Source organism: Erpetoichthys calabaricus, chromosome 14, assembly GCF_900747795.2.
Source record: "Erpetoichthys calabaricus chromosome 14, fErpCal1.3, whole genome shotgun sequence".
In the NCBI taxonomy this organism is placed as follows: domain Eukaryota; kingdom Metazoa; phylum Chordata; class Cladistia; order Polypteriformes; family Polypteridae; genus Erpetoichthys; species Erpetoichthys calabaricus.
Genome location: NC_041407.2, coordinates 35,864,902 through 35,882,914, shown reverse-complemented (window position 1 = coordinate 35,882,914; position 18,013 = coordinate 35,864,902). Strand labels below are relative to the sequence as shown.

The 18,013-nt window shown below is 40.6% G+C and overlaps 1 protein-coding gene across 1 annotated transcript in view; it reads right to left on the bottom strand.

Moving 5' to 3' along the window:
- Window positions 1–18,013, bottom strand: part of LOC114664444 (E3 ubiquitin-protein ligase rnf213-alpha-like) — a 282,755-nt gene that overhangs the window by 215,795 nt on the left and 48,947 nt on the right. Inside the window, exon 10 of the mRNA XM_051918957.1 lies at window positions 11,846–12,033. Within this exon, the coding sequence (XP_051774917.1) occupies window positions 11,846–12,033 (188 nt within the window). The remainder of the gene's footprint in view (window positions 1–11,845; window positions 12,034–18,013) is intronic.

Genomic DNA, 18,013 nt, shown 5'->3' with positions numbered 1-18,013 from the left:
AGAGCTTTCAATGCGAAATTGTTATCTATGACTGCTCTTCTATTTAAATAATACTGAGCAAAATGTTTATGGTGTCTAACTATTATATTCATTAAGATGTTTATATCCATCCATTTTCCAACCCATTGAATCTGAACACAGGATCACGGGGGACTGCTGGAGCCAATCCCAGCCAACACAGGACACAAGGCAGGAACCAGTCTCGGGCAGGGCACCAACCCACTGCAGAGATGTTTAGATTATCTTATAAAATGTAAACGAGATTAAAAAAATCATAAAACACTCTATTAATCTATGCCAAGATAGTGGTTTCTCAAAAGTTAACCTTTTAACTCGACTGTTCTCTCTCCATAGTTAAAATCATGTACGCTATATCTAAACTGGCACAGTTCAAATGCAAATTCAGATGGACTACCAAATACAAATCAACTGTACATTTTAACTTGCTTGGCCATAAACACACTGTTAAAAGGAAATAATTATGTCGATAGTTCAGGTCATTTTTAAGCATACTTCATAATGCCAATGCTCTTAGAGGAACAGGTCTGGCAGACCCAAATCACACCCTAACCATCAAGCTTCCTTATCCATGTTTGGCAGCTAGTGTCATACACTGAGGAACCAATCTTTTCACTTTCTTGATGGCATACAAAAACCCTGTGTGATAAACTGAAGACATCAAAGTTTTACTCACCAGTGTAAATTACCTTGTTCCAGTCTTTAGCTGACCACTGGTGGAAATTCCTGGCCCAGGGAAGCCTCTTTTTGTTATTTTGCAATGTTATCAATAGCTTTCTTACTGCTAATTAACATTTCAAACCTACAGCTCAAAGCCTTCTCTTCATAGTTGAATTTGCTTACTTCAACCACTGCTGAGTTGTGCTTGAAGCTATTGTCCTGTGAGGCACCTGTCATGCAAGCTATTGATTCAGAAACCTGCTTCAGATTCTGTTGTGGCTTTGGGGCTGCCAGGCCCGTTCCAGTTAGAGGTAACTCCAGTTTCAATAGGAAACTGTACTCACTGACACCTTGACTTTCTTTGCCATTTATCTAAAGGAAAGACCTACAATTTTATGGGTTATAATGGTCTCTCCGACTTCCTTTGTTAATTGCTTTCTCATGTCATTATGATACCAATATACTACTCCCTCCATTGCAGTATTTTCCAAATAATGCTTCAGATAAAGAGTTTGTAGTAATCAACAAAAATTGGAATGCCTGTAGGAACTGTTTGCTGCAATGTTTAAGGTTTAATTGACTTTCATTGTTGCAGGAGAGCTGTAAGTTGTTAACCCATTACCTGTGCCTTGAAAAAAAAGCCCTTTTATAGCTCTGAAAATTACAAATTTTTCAGTTTTTGGTAAACCTGTATACCCATTTACCATTACAGGTTCTAAAACTTTTAAACTTCTAAAATTTCAATTAAAACTGGGAAAGCAATCAGAATGTAGTCTTGGCTTTACAGATGAATGGAATGTAATGCTATTTCACATGCTGGGAATGTTTGTCATGTTGCCTAGAGCTGCAATAATGGCAAGGAATTTTCAAGCATAACTGAACACTATTTCTATAAGTAACAAATCTAACGTTTCAGAACCTTCTTTTGTTGCCACTCATTTTCCTCCAAAATTATTTCTTCTAACCTAGCATACTTCAGTCTTGTCCTAAAGCTATGCAATTAAAGTTGACCTTTATGACTGCTTGCTCTTTGCCCAACATGCAGACTGTATATTGGAGAAGTCTTGTAGAGGCAGGAGGCACTGCACCTTTGTAAGGGCACAATTCACACCCACTACAGTATGGGAGAAGGCAGGGTGATGAGTGGAGAGGCAACAATTATGTATATAGTTTAAGCATGTTGAATAATAAAGTTCAGTAGCTTTTGACTGCATCAAGAAAACATTGTCTGGCAAGTTTTTTTTCCCTCGCAGAGCACTATAGTCGTGACCCCGATGTTCTTGGACGATTCCAGAGCTATGGGAAACATTCCTGCCAACGCAGTGGCATTAAAGTTACCAGAGTTTTGGGAACAGCAAGTTGCGGCATGGTTTGCCCAAGTGGAGGCACAGTTCATGCTGCAAGACATTACTGTAGATGACACGTGGTACTACTACGTCGTTGCAGCTCTCAGCGGCTCCACAGCATCCAGGGTAGTGAGTCTGCTGGAAAATCCCCCGTACACAATCAAGTATGTAACCTTAAAGGCATATGTTTTAGAGACATGGCCTCACAGAGTCAGAACAGGTGTGGCGACTACTGTCATTGCCGGGCCTCAGAGATGCAAAACTCTCCATGTTGATGGACCACATGTTACCTTTGCTAGGCATCTGACCAAGCTAAGGACCCAAAGGTCCAGGCTCTTCACTCGGCAGAAATCAGCTTGCAGTTGTCAGAGGTGCTGTTGGACAGTAGTGCTGCTAAGCTCCTGTGTGACACCAACACAGGTTATCCATGCCCATTTGTTCCCAGCAACTGGAGATGGCATATTTTTGACACTGTAGGGCAAACAACATCCCAGTGTTTGGTGGCGAACAAATTTGTTTGATGGGGCCTCAAGAAACATGTTTGGAGCTTGACAGCAATTGTGTTGCATGCCAGAAGGCTATAATATATCACCATGTTAAAGCCCCATTGATACCATTCCCAGTGCTTGCTCAACAATTCGACCATGTTCACGTGGATCTGGTAGGCCCCCTTCCTCCTCCACATGGTTGTCACATACCTGCTCACTGTTGTTGACAGTTCTACCAGGTGGCCTGAAACTGTTCCTTTGACAGCCATGATTGCAGCAGGAGTAGCAAGGGCTTTTATCAGCACAATTTGGCACTCCCTCCCACATCACTTCCGACCATGGTGCACAATTCACTTCACAGCTCTGGGCCACCCCCAAGCAAACGGCCTTTGTGAGTAATTTCACAGGTCAGCCCTCAAGGTCTCTCTTGCCAATGACAGCTGGGTCAACTGTCTGCCATGGGTGCTGTTGAGGCTACATACAGCTCTGGAAGAGGATCTACAGGTCTCATCCACTGAACTGGTGTTTGGTCAGCCTCTCCATGTGCCCGGGGATTTTATCCCTCAGGTTTCTGTCCCCTGGAGTGCATCCCAACAACAATCTCCTCTTACAGACACAGCAGTCAACTTCCAGCTGGTTGCTCCTGTCCAGCACAGCTCTCCTCTGTCCTCGTTCTCATGCCACCTACAATCAGCAAAGTTCGTGTTTGTCTAGCATTAGGCACTCATCCATCCATCCATTACCTTACCCTGCTTCATAAATGGCAGGGATGCTGGGCAGCTGGATCCTATTCCAGCAATCAGTGGGCAAGAGGCAGGAACGATACCTGGACAGGGCCCCAGTTTCAACATTATTTATAATGCATATTTTACAGTTCATCTTTTCATGGGCAGCGCTGTCATTTCTTTCAACCTCACATTGACTGCAGCAGTATTGCCATAATTGACAATGACAAAAAACACTTACACCCGACAGAAGTGCATCGTGCATGTTTACCACTAGCCCAGTGATTTTGTTTCCTTTGCAAAAGGTTGTTCATTTTTACCACATATAAAGTCCTCCACACACACAACACATTTATATATTTAACAAAGGTCTTTTTAGGAGATTTTTCAGCCATAGAACATTCAGTCCAACAAAGCTCACCAGTCCAATCCACTTAATTCTTCTTAAATAACATCAAGTCTAGTTTTGAAAGATCCTAAAGTCCTACTGTCTACCACAATACTTGGTAGCTTATTGTATGTGTCTATTGTTCTCTGTTTAATGAAAAATTTCCTAATGTTTGCGCAAAATATACCCTTAACAAGTTCCCAACTGTGTCCCGATGTTCTTGATGAACTCATTTTAAAATAACAGTCTCAATCCGCTGTACTAATTCCCTTCACAATTTTAAACACTTCAATCACGTCACCTCTTAATATTCTTTTGCTTAAGCTGAAAAGGCTCAGCTCTTTAAATCTTTCCACAAAATGCATCCCCTATAACCCTGGAATCAGCCTAGTCACTCTTCTCTGGATGTTTTCCAGTGCTGCTATGTCCTTTTTGTAACCTGGAAACCAAAGCTGTACACAGTAATTCAGATGAGACCTCACCAGTGCATTATAAAGCTTGAGCAGAACCTCCTTGGACTTGTACTCCACATATCTGCTATATAACCTAACATTCTGTTAGCCTTCTTAATGGCTTCTAAACACTGGCAATTGATGAAAGTATCAAGTCCACTATGACTCCTAAGTCCTTCTCATAATGTGTACCTTTGATTTTTGGACCTTCCATAGCATAGTCAAACCTAACCTTTTTACTTCCTACATGTAATACTTTACATTTACTTGTATTAAATTTAATCTGCCACAAATATGCTCAAGCTTCTATGCTGTCCAAATCCCTCTGTAATGCATCAACGGATCTAGATTATCTGCCAATCCTTCTAGCTTGGTATCATCTGCTAACATTACCAGCAGTGTGGTGTAGTGGTTAAGGTTTTCAAAACCTTGAGCTGTAGGCTCAAGTCCTGCTACTGACAATGTGTAACCATAAGCAAGTCACTTGACTAGCCTGTGCTCCAAATGGAAAACCAAAAGAAATTGAACCAATTGTATTGTAAATGTTGTAAATTGCCTTGGATAAAGGCGACAGCCAAATAAGTAAATGTATGTAAATGTACTTAAATTTCTATCTAAATCATTTATATATTCATTTATATATATTAAAAATAGCAGCATCCCTAGAACTGACCCCTGTGGACACCACTCTTAAAGTTATCCAGTTCTGATAGGGTTGGTTCCTCACACCATAAACTTCTGTTTCATGTGTCTAAGTCTGTTTTGAACCCATCTAAAATAACACCCACTTCTTTTAGTTTGATGCCCAACCTCTCATGTGGCACCTTTTTGAAAGTCAAGATAAATAATATATGTTCCACTTTGATCACATCCGTTTGATGCTTCCTCATAGAATTTCAGCATGTTGGTAAAACATGATCTCTCTCTGCTGAACTCTTGCTGACTGTTCAGTAAAACTCCTGTTCTTGCTATGTGTTGCCACTTTTCCTTAATATTGCAATTCCTTCCATTAATTTACCTGTGATGTATGTTAAGCTTACTGGCCTATAGTTGCTTACATCTGCCTGGTCACCCTTTTTATATAATGGGATAATATTTGCCATTTTCCAGTCCCTCTGAATTTCTCCAGTGCACAGTGACTTCCTAAAAATATGTGACAAGGATTTATATATGTACTCGCTAACCTCCTTAAGAACACAAAGATAAATATTATCTGGTTCTAGTGTTTTGTTTAATATTAGCCTTTTTAATCTAAGTAGTACTTCACCCTCTATAATTCTAAATCACTCAGTACCTTAATAGCCTAGCTTAGTACCTAATAGTCCCTTTTACTGTTGGGAGGTTATATATTTCTTCACATGTGAAGACCGCAGAAAAATCTGAGTTTAGAGCATCTGCTATTTCACGATCTATATTTATTAATTCATCTTTACTATTCCTAATGCATTTCACTTCGTCCTTCACCATTCTTTTACTAGTAAAAATATTGAAAGAATCTCGTTGAGTCCTCTTTTGCCTTATCTGCTATATTCCTCTCTACTGGCTTTTAGCCTCCCTAATATCCTCAGCGGTTGCCCGCGTGTTCTCATACACCCTACAATTCACATTGGAGTTATTAATCTTAAAAACCTTATAGAGTTGTTTTATCCTCTGCAGCTTCTTTTTCAACTTTATATTAACCCACTGCAGAGTTTTTTTTAATTTCCTATTAATTCCAAATTTAGGTATGTACCTGTCCTGCATTATAGCTAAAAGTTTTTAAACCTGTTCCATTGCTCCTCATCCATCTCCACACTTAAAAGCTTATCCTAGTCTATCCTCCTTAGAATTTGCTCCATCTGCTCAAAATTTGCTCTGGCAAAGTTAAACTGAACAGTTTTAGTCTTTGCATCATTAAGAACTATATTATATTATGGTCACTTGACTCTAGTAGTTCAATCACCTCTACACCTTCAAGTCTATCTTGATTATTACAAAATACTAAACCTAGACAGGTTTCCCCCCGCATTGGTGCTTTAACATACTGTGTTAAAAAACAGTCGCTGATTACTTCTAAAAAGTCCTGCTATTGTGCTCTGCTATTTGCAAGGTTATCCCAGTTAATATATGGGTAGTTAAAGTCCCCCATGACTATAATATCCCCATGTAAGCTAGCCGTTTTAATATTACTAAGAAGATGTGCATTAAAATTACTGTCTGCATTTGGCAGTCTAAAACACACTCCTAAAATAAGGCCTCTTTCCCTAATGCTTTCCAGATGAAGACAGATGTCCTCAATTGAAAAGGACTTTTGATATAAACAGCAATCCCACCTCCTTTTCTGTTCATTCTTTCCTTCCTTAAACATGTGTATCCCTCTATGTAATACTCATTTAGCCAGGTTTCTATTATTCCTATAATATCATAATTATACAGTGCTACAGATAGCTCCAATTCACTAGTTTTAATTTTTAATACATCTAGCATTATGTCAAGCTATTTTTAATGTTTTACTCATTTTACTTTTGGATTTAAACATTGGGTTAGAATTTACATTACCATGCATTTTTATTTTTATACTATTGTTTGTTCCTTCATGTACAGTTCTAAACCTGGCCAGTCCTAAAGTCCCAGTACACCCATACCCTAGTTTAAACAATCCTTGACTAACCTACTCATATGCCTCTCTAAAACACTGGCGTACCTCCGGTTCTGATGTAACCCATCACAGTGGAACGGGTCCCATCTGTTCAAAAAAGAGTTCTAATGCCCCATGAACCTACATCAAAATTTGAGCCATGTTTTCTAATCTTACCGTGACTGGCACATAGCACAGGCAAAACTTCGAAGAAGACTACCTCAGCTTAGCATGTAGCTCTTTAAACTTGGGTCGCAGTACTGACAGACTACACTTATGTACTGTATGTCATTTGTTCCGATGTGGACAATAACAATTGGATCCACCCCTGCTCTGGCCAAGAGTCTATCAGCCCTTCCAGGGAGGTCTTCCACCAGTGCACCCAGAAGGCAACACACCATACAAGACTCTCCATCTCTGGAGCAAACCTGTGCTTTAATCCCCCTAACGACTGAGTCCCCAACTATCACTACTTCTCTTTCTGGGAATTGGTTTTGAGGTGGCCCTTTGGAGCTCCTCATGCCTGTCTACCACCTCAGAATCTTCACAGACACTGTTCAGGACCTGAAAACAGTTTGACACTTCCAATTTTGCGCTTCATAACCATGGACAGTGTGCACCTGTTACCTTGCACTTTGCAACTGTGACCCACCTTTCTCTAACTGTCTGGTCTGGAGTCTCCTACCACACCACCTTAGGAGTACAAGCTGTCTCACTAAAAGACACCTGGGTCATGTCTGCCAATTCTCTGCTATATTATTCAATTTGATTTTGGATTACTAAAACTACTCAACCGTTAGTTTTTATTAAAATTTAGTGATTTAACTTAAATTGCAAATTTTTTTAAAAATTAAGCAAAAAATTAGATTAAAGAACTGCTACAGTGATTTTTCACTTTCTGACCTCTTAAGCTCCTGTAATATTCTCCCCCCTTGACTGCCTTCTGTTTGTCCTTCTATGAGGTTAACTTTATTTTTCTTTGTCTGTTCTCCTTTCTTTGTGCTCCTTATTCTTTACTTAAAGGCTCTCTACTCACACCATTTGTATTCCTATGTATGCTCTATAGTGTAGCAATGGATTGTGCAGATTGTTCAAAACACAAGGGCCTATGAGCTTAGGGGGCCCACTTGCGGCCGTACAGATTTTTAAAAAAAATTTAATAGCTTAAATCACTTGCACAGTCCATTGTGTCAACTGTTTCAGTTGCATGTTTGCACCATCACCAGGCAAGTCCAGTCCAATCTACAATGATATTACGTATTTGGCATGCCTACAATTTACACAAATTTAGACTTTGGGAGTTCGGAGGCTCAGAGTATAATCGGAGACAACACAGCTTAGTTCGCCTTACAGAGAACTGCACACTCCCAAATTGGCAGCCTTTTGACAGCATTCTTTATTTGCAGTATTGTATGATGGACACAGTTTGCTGGTCATGTTTTGACTCATTTTGTATCTCATGATTGTTTGGATTCTAAGGGAAAAGGAACAATTAAGGGGTTTGAGTCTTCAAGAGCAAGTCAATTAAAATGAATTCAAAAGAAGTTAAATGGCAGCAAAAACAGTTCACTAATTAAGAAAAGAGTTAGAATGAAAACCTGCAGCCACTGCCCTCCATGACTGAAGTTGGGGAACCCTGTCGCAAATGGCAAATCATAGCATTTCTTTTGTTAAGTTATAGTCCCCTGTTAGTCGGCAAACCCTGAATATTTGAACAATTTGATGCTTTTTATACTCTTGCCATATGACAACATGTCAGCCAGTAGCAGCAGATCCGGCAAACATTATAAGAGTGGTGCTGCTAAATGTAAGGCACGCCTGCAACAGAAATTGAAAAGTGTTAAGCTTACCAAGATTTCTATCTTTCTCAAAACTGAGCAAGGGCCAGCGGTAGGAACTGAGAATGCTAATGCTGGTAAATCATCTCAAAGGCCACAAGCAGGTTATGCAGACAATGCAGTGAGTGAAATGGTTGCAACTACCAAGTCTGGAATAATGATACAATGGCTCCAGATCAGGTGCAATCTGCTGAAACTGTTAAAAATGGAGAAACTACTAAAGACAAACAAGCAATATATATGACCAGGCAATTTCCTACTGACAAGGCAAATTTCTTGGAACCATTGACACCTGAGTTTGTAATGTCCATTTTCTCAGAACTTGTGTAAAACAGGTCCTTGGTGTAGTAGTATCCTGTCAGCCGGTGTTGTCATTTTGATTTGTTACTAACTGAAATTGCTTCATTTTATAGCACAGAACACTTTCTACTTTCTAGCTTACCTTACATTTTAATCATCTTCCTTCACAAAGTTGTCTTGGAAAAGTAAGTGGGTCCACATCTTACATAAATTTATGTACTACTACTACCCACAACTCCCACATTCCATTTCCACAATTTATTTTATTTTTGCTAACTTACAGCTGCTGTAATAAAGCAATTTAAAAAGTTATTACAAATTCCATTTAGAGAGCCGGTTTGTTCATCACCAGCCCCTAGGATCTAGAAATTACTAACAATTATACTAGACAGGAGGGGCTCACCTCAGTTAGCTAAGCCACTGCTTATGCTGTTATCCTCTTAATTGCTTTACTTTCCAACTGCTAAGAACTGTTCAAACTAGTAAAAATTGTTTTACACACTTTTTCCTTCTTAATAAGAAAAACTTGCTTACTGAAAACATATCACAGAGCCCTTCTCTTTACCACTTTGAAGTCAGCCACTGTCTTTTTTTCCCACTTCTGTTACATGTAACTAGTTGTCGATACAATGCCGGTTCTTTACTTACAGAAATGCAGGTGTCAGCTACTGCTGCTTGCTGCTCTTCCTTACAGATGTTAGTTTGAACTCAAATAACAAAAACATGTACATATAACAAGAAGCTTTTCCAAACACTCTCCCAAACACTCCTGTGTGGGCAAAAAAAAAAAAGCCAAAAACTCTTCTAATTTTAAAAAAGCTTTAACAATTCCCACACAGTTCCCTAGCTGGAACCAAAACACAATGTCTTAGGAGCAAAATGTATTTTTTAATTAATGTTCAAACCACAGAACATGAAAACTCTCAGACACTTCTCTTTCAAATGCAAGGATGACATCAGGATGAATACCTAGGATAAATACCTAGGATTAGTAGTCTCGCAGAGCAAGACATATAATACATACGTCTACAGACAACCATGAGTAAAATGTGCTTAAAAGTGGATGGAAACAGATAGATTGTTCACTTAGTATGAAAATTTCTAAACCAATTCAACCCCTCATAAAGGCAGAGGTCAGAGTAGGAGTGAGGATTTAAACATAATGGTGCACTTGTTAACCAAGAGCAAAAGACAGCAAACCTGTGGTCTCTACCTTTGGAGAATGAGATGTACTGAGATTGGAGTGGATGTTTCTGGCAGGGAGGGCTTCTATTCTCTTTCACCAATGTAGAACCCTCATCTTCATCTGAGTTCACCTCTGTTATAGCAAGTCTTTATTTGAAAACAGCAATGTCAGATTGGTGGTAGTGTGAACATAACAGAGAGAATAAAACTGAATATAAAAAAACACTAACCTTTACAAGTACCATAAATTTACACTGACTGTTACAGACTCAAATCAAATGTATGTTTTTATTCTATAATAGTAACAATAAGAGCAGCTCACTACTCAAAATGGTAAATCTAGGAAGTGGCTGGAATCGAACGTGCAACCTCTTGATTGTGAGTCAGCAGTTCTTAGCGCTGCACCACCCAAGCAGTCGTGTCAGTGTTGTACCCTAACCCAATTTCTTTTTCTTTCGGATATATTCTTGAATAAAAGCACAATTGTTTTGTTATACTTGTACCTTTAATGAAAGTGTGCATTTGAAATTTGGATTTCAGTCTTCACAGATTATACACTTTGTGTCAAAATTTTGTCATTAGTACTATAACATGAAAAAAGTTTCTATGTTAGGTATGTGTTTCCTGTCATCCTACATTTACCCAGATCATTGTAGACACGGAACACACATGAAATGCATGTATTCCAAATAACAATATATTATTTACTATACAACTCTAGGCACCTCACACCCAGATAAACAGACTTGAACGTGAGAACTTTTTGTCCAAGTTGAGCTGCGTCAGTGGGGGGATGGGGTAGCAGGCTGCTTGCTGCTTTTGCTGATTGACACATTTGCAAAACAAAAGACGCTAATGGAGAGGTGCAAAGGAATTTAAGGTGGTCCAGGATTACAAGGTTTTTTGTAGGCTTCAGGGATTCTAGTGTTAATGGTGGAATCAGCTCAATCAGTTCAGAAAAATACATTTGACCAAACTGTCATTTTTATTTTTAATGTTCCTAATGCATAGTCCTAGTTAAAGGCTTTACTTGCAGTAGAAATAGTAGGGAATTAACTGATAGTAACAGAATAAAAAGTGATAAACAGAATGTACAAAATAACCAAGGATGCCAAGAGATGCCTGAATCTGTCTCACTTCTACTTATATTATTAATAGTTACCTTGTTAAAAAAAGTAATAGTAATCTAAAGATTCTTTAGTGATTTTTGATTTTAGTGACTTTTAATCACCATATACAATTTCTTGTATTAGGAATTTGTCAGTTTTCACATTCTCCGACTTACTCTCCGGAGAATTTTTTTTTTCTTGAGTCAAAGTGCAGGGTCAGCTATTTGTACAGCATCCCTGGAGCAATTGCAGGTTAAGGGCCTTGCTCAAGGGCCCAACGGAGTAGCATTCCGTCACTACCCAGATTCGAACTAGCATCCTTCCAGTTACCAGCCCCAATCCTTTAGTCCAGAGCCACCACTCCAAGAGTCACATGTACAGAGCATTTTGAAATTCCTTGTATATGCTAATCAACATTGCCAATCTTCAATGTCATGAATAGCAAGTTTAACTTCCTTACCTAAAAACAAACTTCATTAGTTTTAAATTATTTTTAAGAAAATAACTTCAATGGCATGTAAATAGGTTGATTTGTAACTCCAAAAAGCCAGCCATGCATGTGTGCATGAGAGTACTTAGCAACTGGTAAATTCATTTTGATATAGTAGTGGAAATTTACCTTAAAACAGATCTCAGCTTGAACTCTTATAGGTTTTCAGTCATGGGAAACACAAAACAAACATGCATTAGATTACATAAGGCAGCTAAGGATTACTCACTGAAGAAGTGACATCAAAATGGAAAATCGTTGGTTTCTTCTTAGAGGAGGCACTTAACACAGACAATAAGGACTGAACTATTGTGTCTTCATTAACTTTTGGTTCAGTCAGTCTAATACATTTCAAATCAGCTCCATTTTTTTTCTCCTGTAGTTTTTCAAAAAGTCTGTGAATGTATAGGGATTTTCCTATTGAAGAAACATAGACAAAAGATGTTAACATGATTGAACCTTTATGCATACTTTTTTGTTCAAACCCTTATTAAAGATATCAAGTAAACAAAAAGTATTAAAGAAAGAAAACAAATGTGTCATAATCAACAGGAAAAATATTAACCCCCACCACAGAAACAGCATTGCCAGACTCTAAGACAGAAGCAGGGCATGGACACCACAAAATCAGAAGAAACATGGAAGCAGTTCTAAACTAAAGTTTAAGAAAGTGGCAGACACCAATGAGAAACCTAAACCTAAACAAAGTGACTGTTATACTTTGTGTCAGTTTGACAATGTACAAACCAAGTAATTGTCACTAATGTCAAAAGCATATGCTGGAAAATGAAAGGATGAAGTGAATAAAGAATGAAGAAAAAGAATAATAATGGAAAGATGCAAGACCACAAAAATCAGATATTTCAGACTTAACTTTCCAAAGAGGAGAGGTTAGGGGGTGCTTATTGAAGAAGAAAAACATGACAATTGGTGCCAAGGATCAAATCCTTAATATTATGTTTCCAAAGTGCAATGTGTAATGATGGATGAATTAGAATTGAATGTGTTGAAAATTTGGATTTTTGGACACCCAAGAAAAATTTTATTAATGAGGTTGTTAAAGTAACAAAACAGGTCCCTTAGCCACACAGACTCAATTGGTAAATTGTGGCCAGCCACCTTACATGATAAACTGTGTAGGTTGACACTGGTTACTGAGTTGGCGAAAGGGAAAATGAGTAATTATAGAGGATGAATTGAAATAGCTGGAGATAATTAAACTTCATATGTATTAAGGATGGACATATGTTGTAAACAAAAGGAAAAGGTTGAAGAGGAGATAGGAAGATATTAGCAACTGGAATGTCTGTACACCAGACTTATCAAAATTGCAGGTAGGTAGGTAGGTAGGTAGGTAGGTAGGTAGGTAGGTAGGTAGGTAGGTAGATAGATAGATAGATAGATAGATAGATAGATAGATAGATAGATAGATAGATAGATAGATAGATAGATAGATAGATAGATAGATAGATAGATAGATAGATAGATAGATAGATAGATAGATAGATAGATAGATAGATAGATAGATAGATAGTGCACTGGAACTGTAGCTTTTATAAGAGTTCAGGAAATGTGGAAGTATAATAACAAACAGCAACAACACTTCCTCAGACCTTCAGCAAACTTGCAAAACAACAAGAAAAAACTTGACTAATAAGAGAACAGTCAGAATTACGTCTCTTGACACACATCTGGGGCCTCACGTACAAATGGCGCGTATGCACAAAAATGTTGTGTATGCCTGTTTCCACATTCACAACGTGATGTATAAAAACTAAACTTGGCATAAAGCCAAGTACATTGTCATGGCAGCAACCCCTTGCTTACACGTTTTTGTTTGGTTTTGCAAACTGGCCGCATCCAATGTCAAAGCAGTGCTGCTGTTCCTGTGTGGTTTCCATTCCTCTTTTAGATTCACACTGAAATTAACCATATATCGTTTATAAATTTAAAGCACCTGATTAGAATCAACCTGTAACAATATAATGGTGCACAGAATGGCCAAGTTATTCCAAATACCATAGCTGCTTTAGTGTTGTTACTCTTAGGCAACCACTCAGCGTATTTTAACCCATTGTATCTAAGTGTGGTATCACAGCTATACAGCAGCTGATCAGAAAGCTCTATCTCGGTTGTGTCGAGAGTGCAGATGATGATCGAGATACAGCTTCCAGCTCTGGAGACATTTATAGAACACACCCCAACACAGAGAAGCACAGTAACACAAGTCCGAAGCACACAGATATTTTTATTTTCTTTCTTGCCTTTACAGCACACAAAAAACAGCCCTTCCCAATATAAGGCTTTGTCCCTTCTTCTCTCTTAATTTCTCTGTCTTTCCTTTCTTCTTCCGCCTCCACTCCTCCATTCATCCATCCATCCATCCATCCTCTGCCGCTTATCCGCGATCGGGTCGCGGGAGCAGCAGCTTGAGCAGAGATGTCCAGACTTCCCTCTCCCCGGCCACTTCTTCTAGTTCTTCCAGGAGAATCCCAAGGCGTTCCCAGGCCATCTGAGAGACATGATCCCTCCAGCATGTCCTGGGTCTTCCCTGGGGCCTCCTCCCGGTTGGACGTGCCCGGAACACCTCACCAAGGAGGCGTCTAGGAGGCATCCTGATCAGATGCCCGAGCCACCTCATCTGACTCCTCTCAATGCGGTGGAGCAGCGGCTCTACTCTGAGCCCCTCCTGGATGACTGAGCTTCTCACCCTATCTTTAAGGGAAAGCCCAGACACCCTGCGGAGGAAACTCATTTCAGCCGCTTGTATTCGCGATCTCATTATTTCGGTCACTACCCATAGCTCATGACCATAGGTGAGGGTAGGAACATAGATCGACTGGTAAATTGAGAGCTTTGCCTTGCGGCTCAGCTCCTTTTTCACCACGACAGACAGATGCAGAGCCCGCATCACTGCGGATGCCGCACCGATCTGCCTGTCGATCTCACACTCCATTCTTCCTTCACCCTTGAACAAGATCCCGAGATACTTGAACTCCTCCACTTGGGGCAGGATCTTGCTCCCAACCCTGAGAGGGCATTCCACCCTTTTTCGGCTGAGGACCATGGTCTCGGATTTGGAGGTGCTGATTCCCATCCCAGCCAATTCACACTCAGCTACGAACCAATCCAGAGAGAGCTGAAGATCACAGCCTGATGAAGCAAACAGGACAACATCATCTGCAAAAAGCAGTGACCCAATCTCGAGTCCACCAAACCGGACCCCCTCAACACCCTGGTTGCGCCTAGAAATTCTGTCCATAAAAGTTATGAACAGAATTGGTGACAAACGGCAGCCCTGGCGGAGTCCAACTCTCACTGGAAATGGGTTACTGCCAGCAATGCGGACCAAGCTCTGACACAGATTGTACAGGGACCGAACAGTCCTTATCAGGGGGTCCAGTACCCCATACTCTCAGAGTACCCGCCACAGAATTCCCCGAGGGACACGGTCGAACGCCTTTTCCAAGTCCACAAAACACATGTAGACTGGTTGGGCAAACTCCCATGCACCCTCCAGGACCCTGTTAAGGGTGTAGAGCTGGTCCACTGTTCCACGACCAGGACAAAAACCACTGTTCTTCCTGAATCCGAAGTTCGACTATCCGACGGACCCTCCTCTCCAGGACCCCCAAATAGACTTTTCCAGGGAGGCTGAGGAGTGTGATCCCTCTGTAGTTGGAACACACCCTCCGGTCCCCCTTCTTAAAGAGGGGGACCACCACCCCGGTCTGCCAATCCAGAGGCATTATCCCTGATGTCCATGCAATGTTGCAGAGGTGTGTCAACCAAGACAGTCCTACAACATCCAGAGCCTTGAGGAACTCCGGGCGTATCTCATCCACCCCCGGGGCCCTGCCACCAAGGAGTTTTTTGACCACCTCAGTGACCTCAGTCCCAGAGATGGGGGAGCCCACCTCCGAGTCCCCAGGCTCTGCTTCCTCATTGGAAGGCATGTTAGTGGGATTGAAGAGGTCTTCAAAGTACTCCCCCCACCGACCCACAACGTCCTGAGTCGAGTTCAGCAGTGCACCATCCCCACCATATACAGTGTTGACACTGCACTGCTTCCCCCTCCTGAGACGCCGGATGGTGGACCAGAATATCCTTGAAGCCGTCCGAAAGTCGTTCTCCATGGCCTCCCCAAACTCCTCCCACGCCAGAGTTTTTGCCTTAGCAACCACCAAAGCCGCATTCCGTTTGGCCTGCCGGTACCTATCAGCTGCCTCTAGAGTCCCACAGGACAAAAAGGTCCCGTAGGACTCCTTCTTCAGCTTGACAGCATCCCAATGTCCACCAACGGGTTCAGGGATTGCTGCCACAACAGGCACCGACCACCTTACGGCCACAGCTCCGGTCAGCCGCCTCAACAATAGAGGTAAGGAACATGGCCCATTTGGACTCAATGTCCCCTACCTCCCTCGGGATGTGGTCAAAGTTCTGCCAAAGGTGGGAGTTGAAGCTACTTCTGACAGGGGACTCTGCCAGACGTTCCCAGCAGACCCTCACAACACGTTTGGGCCTACCAGGCCTGACCGGCATCCTCCCACACTATTGAAGCCTACTCACCACCAGGTGGTGATCAGTTGACAGCTCCGCCCCTCTCTTCACCCGAGTGTCCAAGACATGTGGTCGTGTCGTTCATCAAACTGAGGCCTAAGGTGTCCTGGTGTCAAGTGCACATATGAACACCCCTATGCTTGAACATGGTGTTCGTTATGGACAACGAGCACAGAAGTCCAATAACAAAACACAGCTCGGGTTCAGATCGGGGGGGGCCATTCCTCCCAATCTTCCAGGTCTCAATGTCATTGCCCACATGAGCATTGAAGTCTCCCAGCAGAACGATGAAGTCCCCAGAAGGTATGCCCTCTAGCACCCCAACCCGGGACACCAAAAATGGGTGGGTACTCCAAACTGCTGTTCGGCACATACGCACAAACAACAGATAGCACCCGTCCCCCCACCCTAAGGTGGAGGGAGCCTACCCAATGAACAGGCTTCAAGTCGGGGGGGGGCAATAAGTATGCCCACACCCGCTCAGCGCCTCTCACCGGGGGAAACTCCACAGTGGTAGAGAGTCCAGCCCCTCTCAAGGAGATTGGTTCCAGAGTCCAAGCTGTGCGTCGAGGTGACTCCAACTATATCTAGCCGGAACCTCTCGACCTCACGCACTAGCTCAGGCTCCTTCCCCTTCAGAGAGGTGACAAGAGCCAGCTTCTGTAACCGAGGATCAGACCGCCAAGGTTTAAAAGAAATAAACATTTGAAATACATCAGTCTGTGTGTAATGAATGAATCTAATATACAAGTTTCACTTTTTGAATGGAATTACTGAAAAAAATCAACTTTGTCATGATATTCTAATTTTATGACCAGCACCTGTATATAAGAATGTAATACTCCGATCTTCACACTGTGAAATAAGTGAACCAACCACCATGGCGGAACATTAGAGGCTTCTCCTCAGGCGCTGATGTCTGAGGTTTGACAGAGCATCATTCAAGCCTGAAAATGTAAATAAGATTGTTTTTCTGTTCCACAACCTGTGACAGTTTTTGGAATACTAAGTTAATAAAAGCACGTGATCACTCTGTCTGCACTACAAGTAGAACACACATTTTGTGAATAGCCATGAATTTGTTTAAGTTTTACTTGATGTATTCTGTTGTTATTTGTACTGTTTTGCCTGTACTGTTTACATAGTTGAAATCCTTGAAGTCATTGGAATGAAGTAAAGTATCTGTCTGTGATTATTATTTTGTTTTTTGCAGTTTTGCATATTTTAAACATTTTAAGTAGCATCCAGTAAAAGTTAATTATAATGTCATTTGGCAAATGCTTTTATCACAATGTCTGAAAATATTATTAAGATTGTTTTGAACAAATAGTTTATAATACAGTACATTATCTTTATTAATATATATTTCAATATCGATAAATATTATACTATTGTGATATATTGGGTAAATATCATGCAAGACTAGCATGATAGCTGAGAAAAATCTATGAATCATTCAATATATTTATTAAGTTAGGAAATACTTGACATCTTGCAAAGGCAAAGTCTCATGAATGCAAAGAATTATGATGGTCACCATCTTTGAAGCAAGTTTATGGGGAGGGGAAACATTTTTTTTTATTATTATTATTATTTTTGGCCATCACTCAACCATACAAATGAACATTTTTACATTTTTTGAAAACTATGGAGCAACAACTTTTCTTAAAATAGGGCAAATCTTCATGGAATGAATCTCTTAATATTTCTTGTTTTCCACCCCAAAAAAACTTAAAAACCCATATGAAATCTCATTTTATCAATTTTCAAAGTTGCTAAGTTACCCATGAAATTAATTTCAGGGGAGACTTTGCAAAATTGTATTTGAAATGTAACG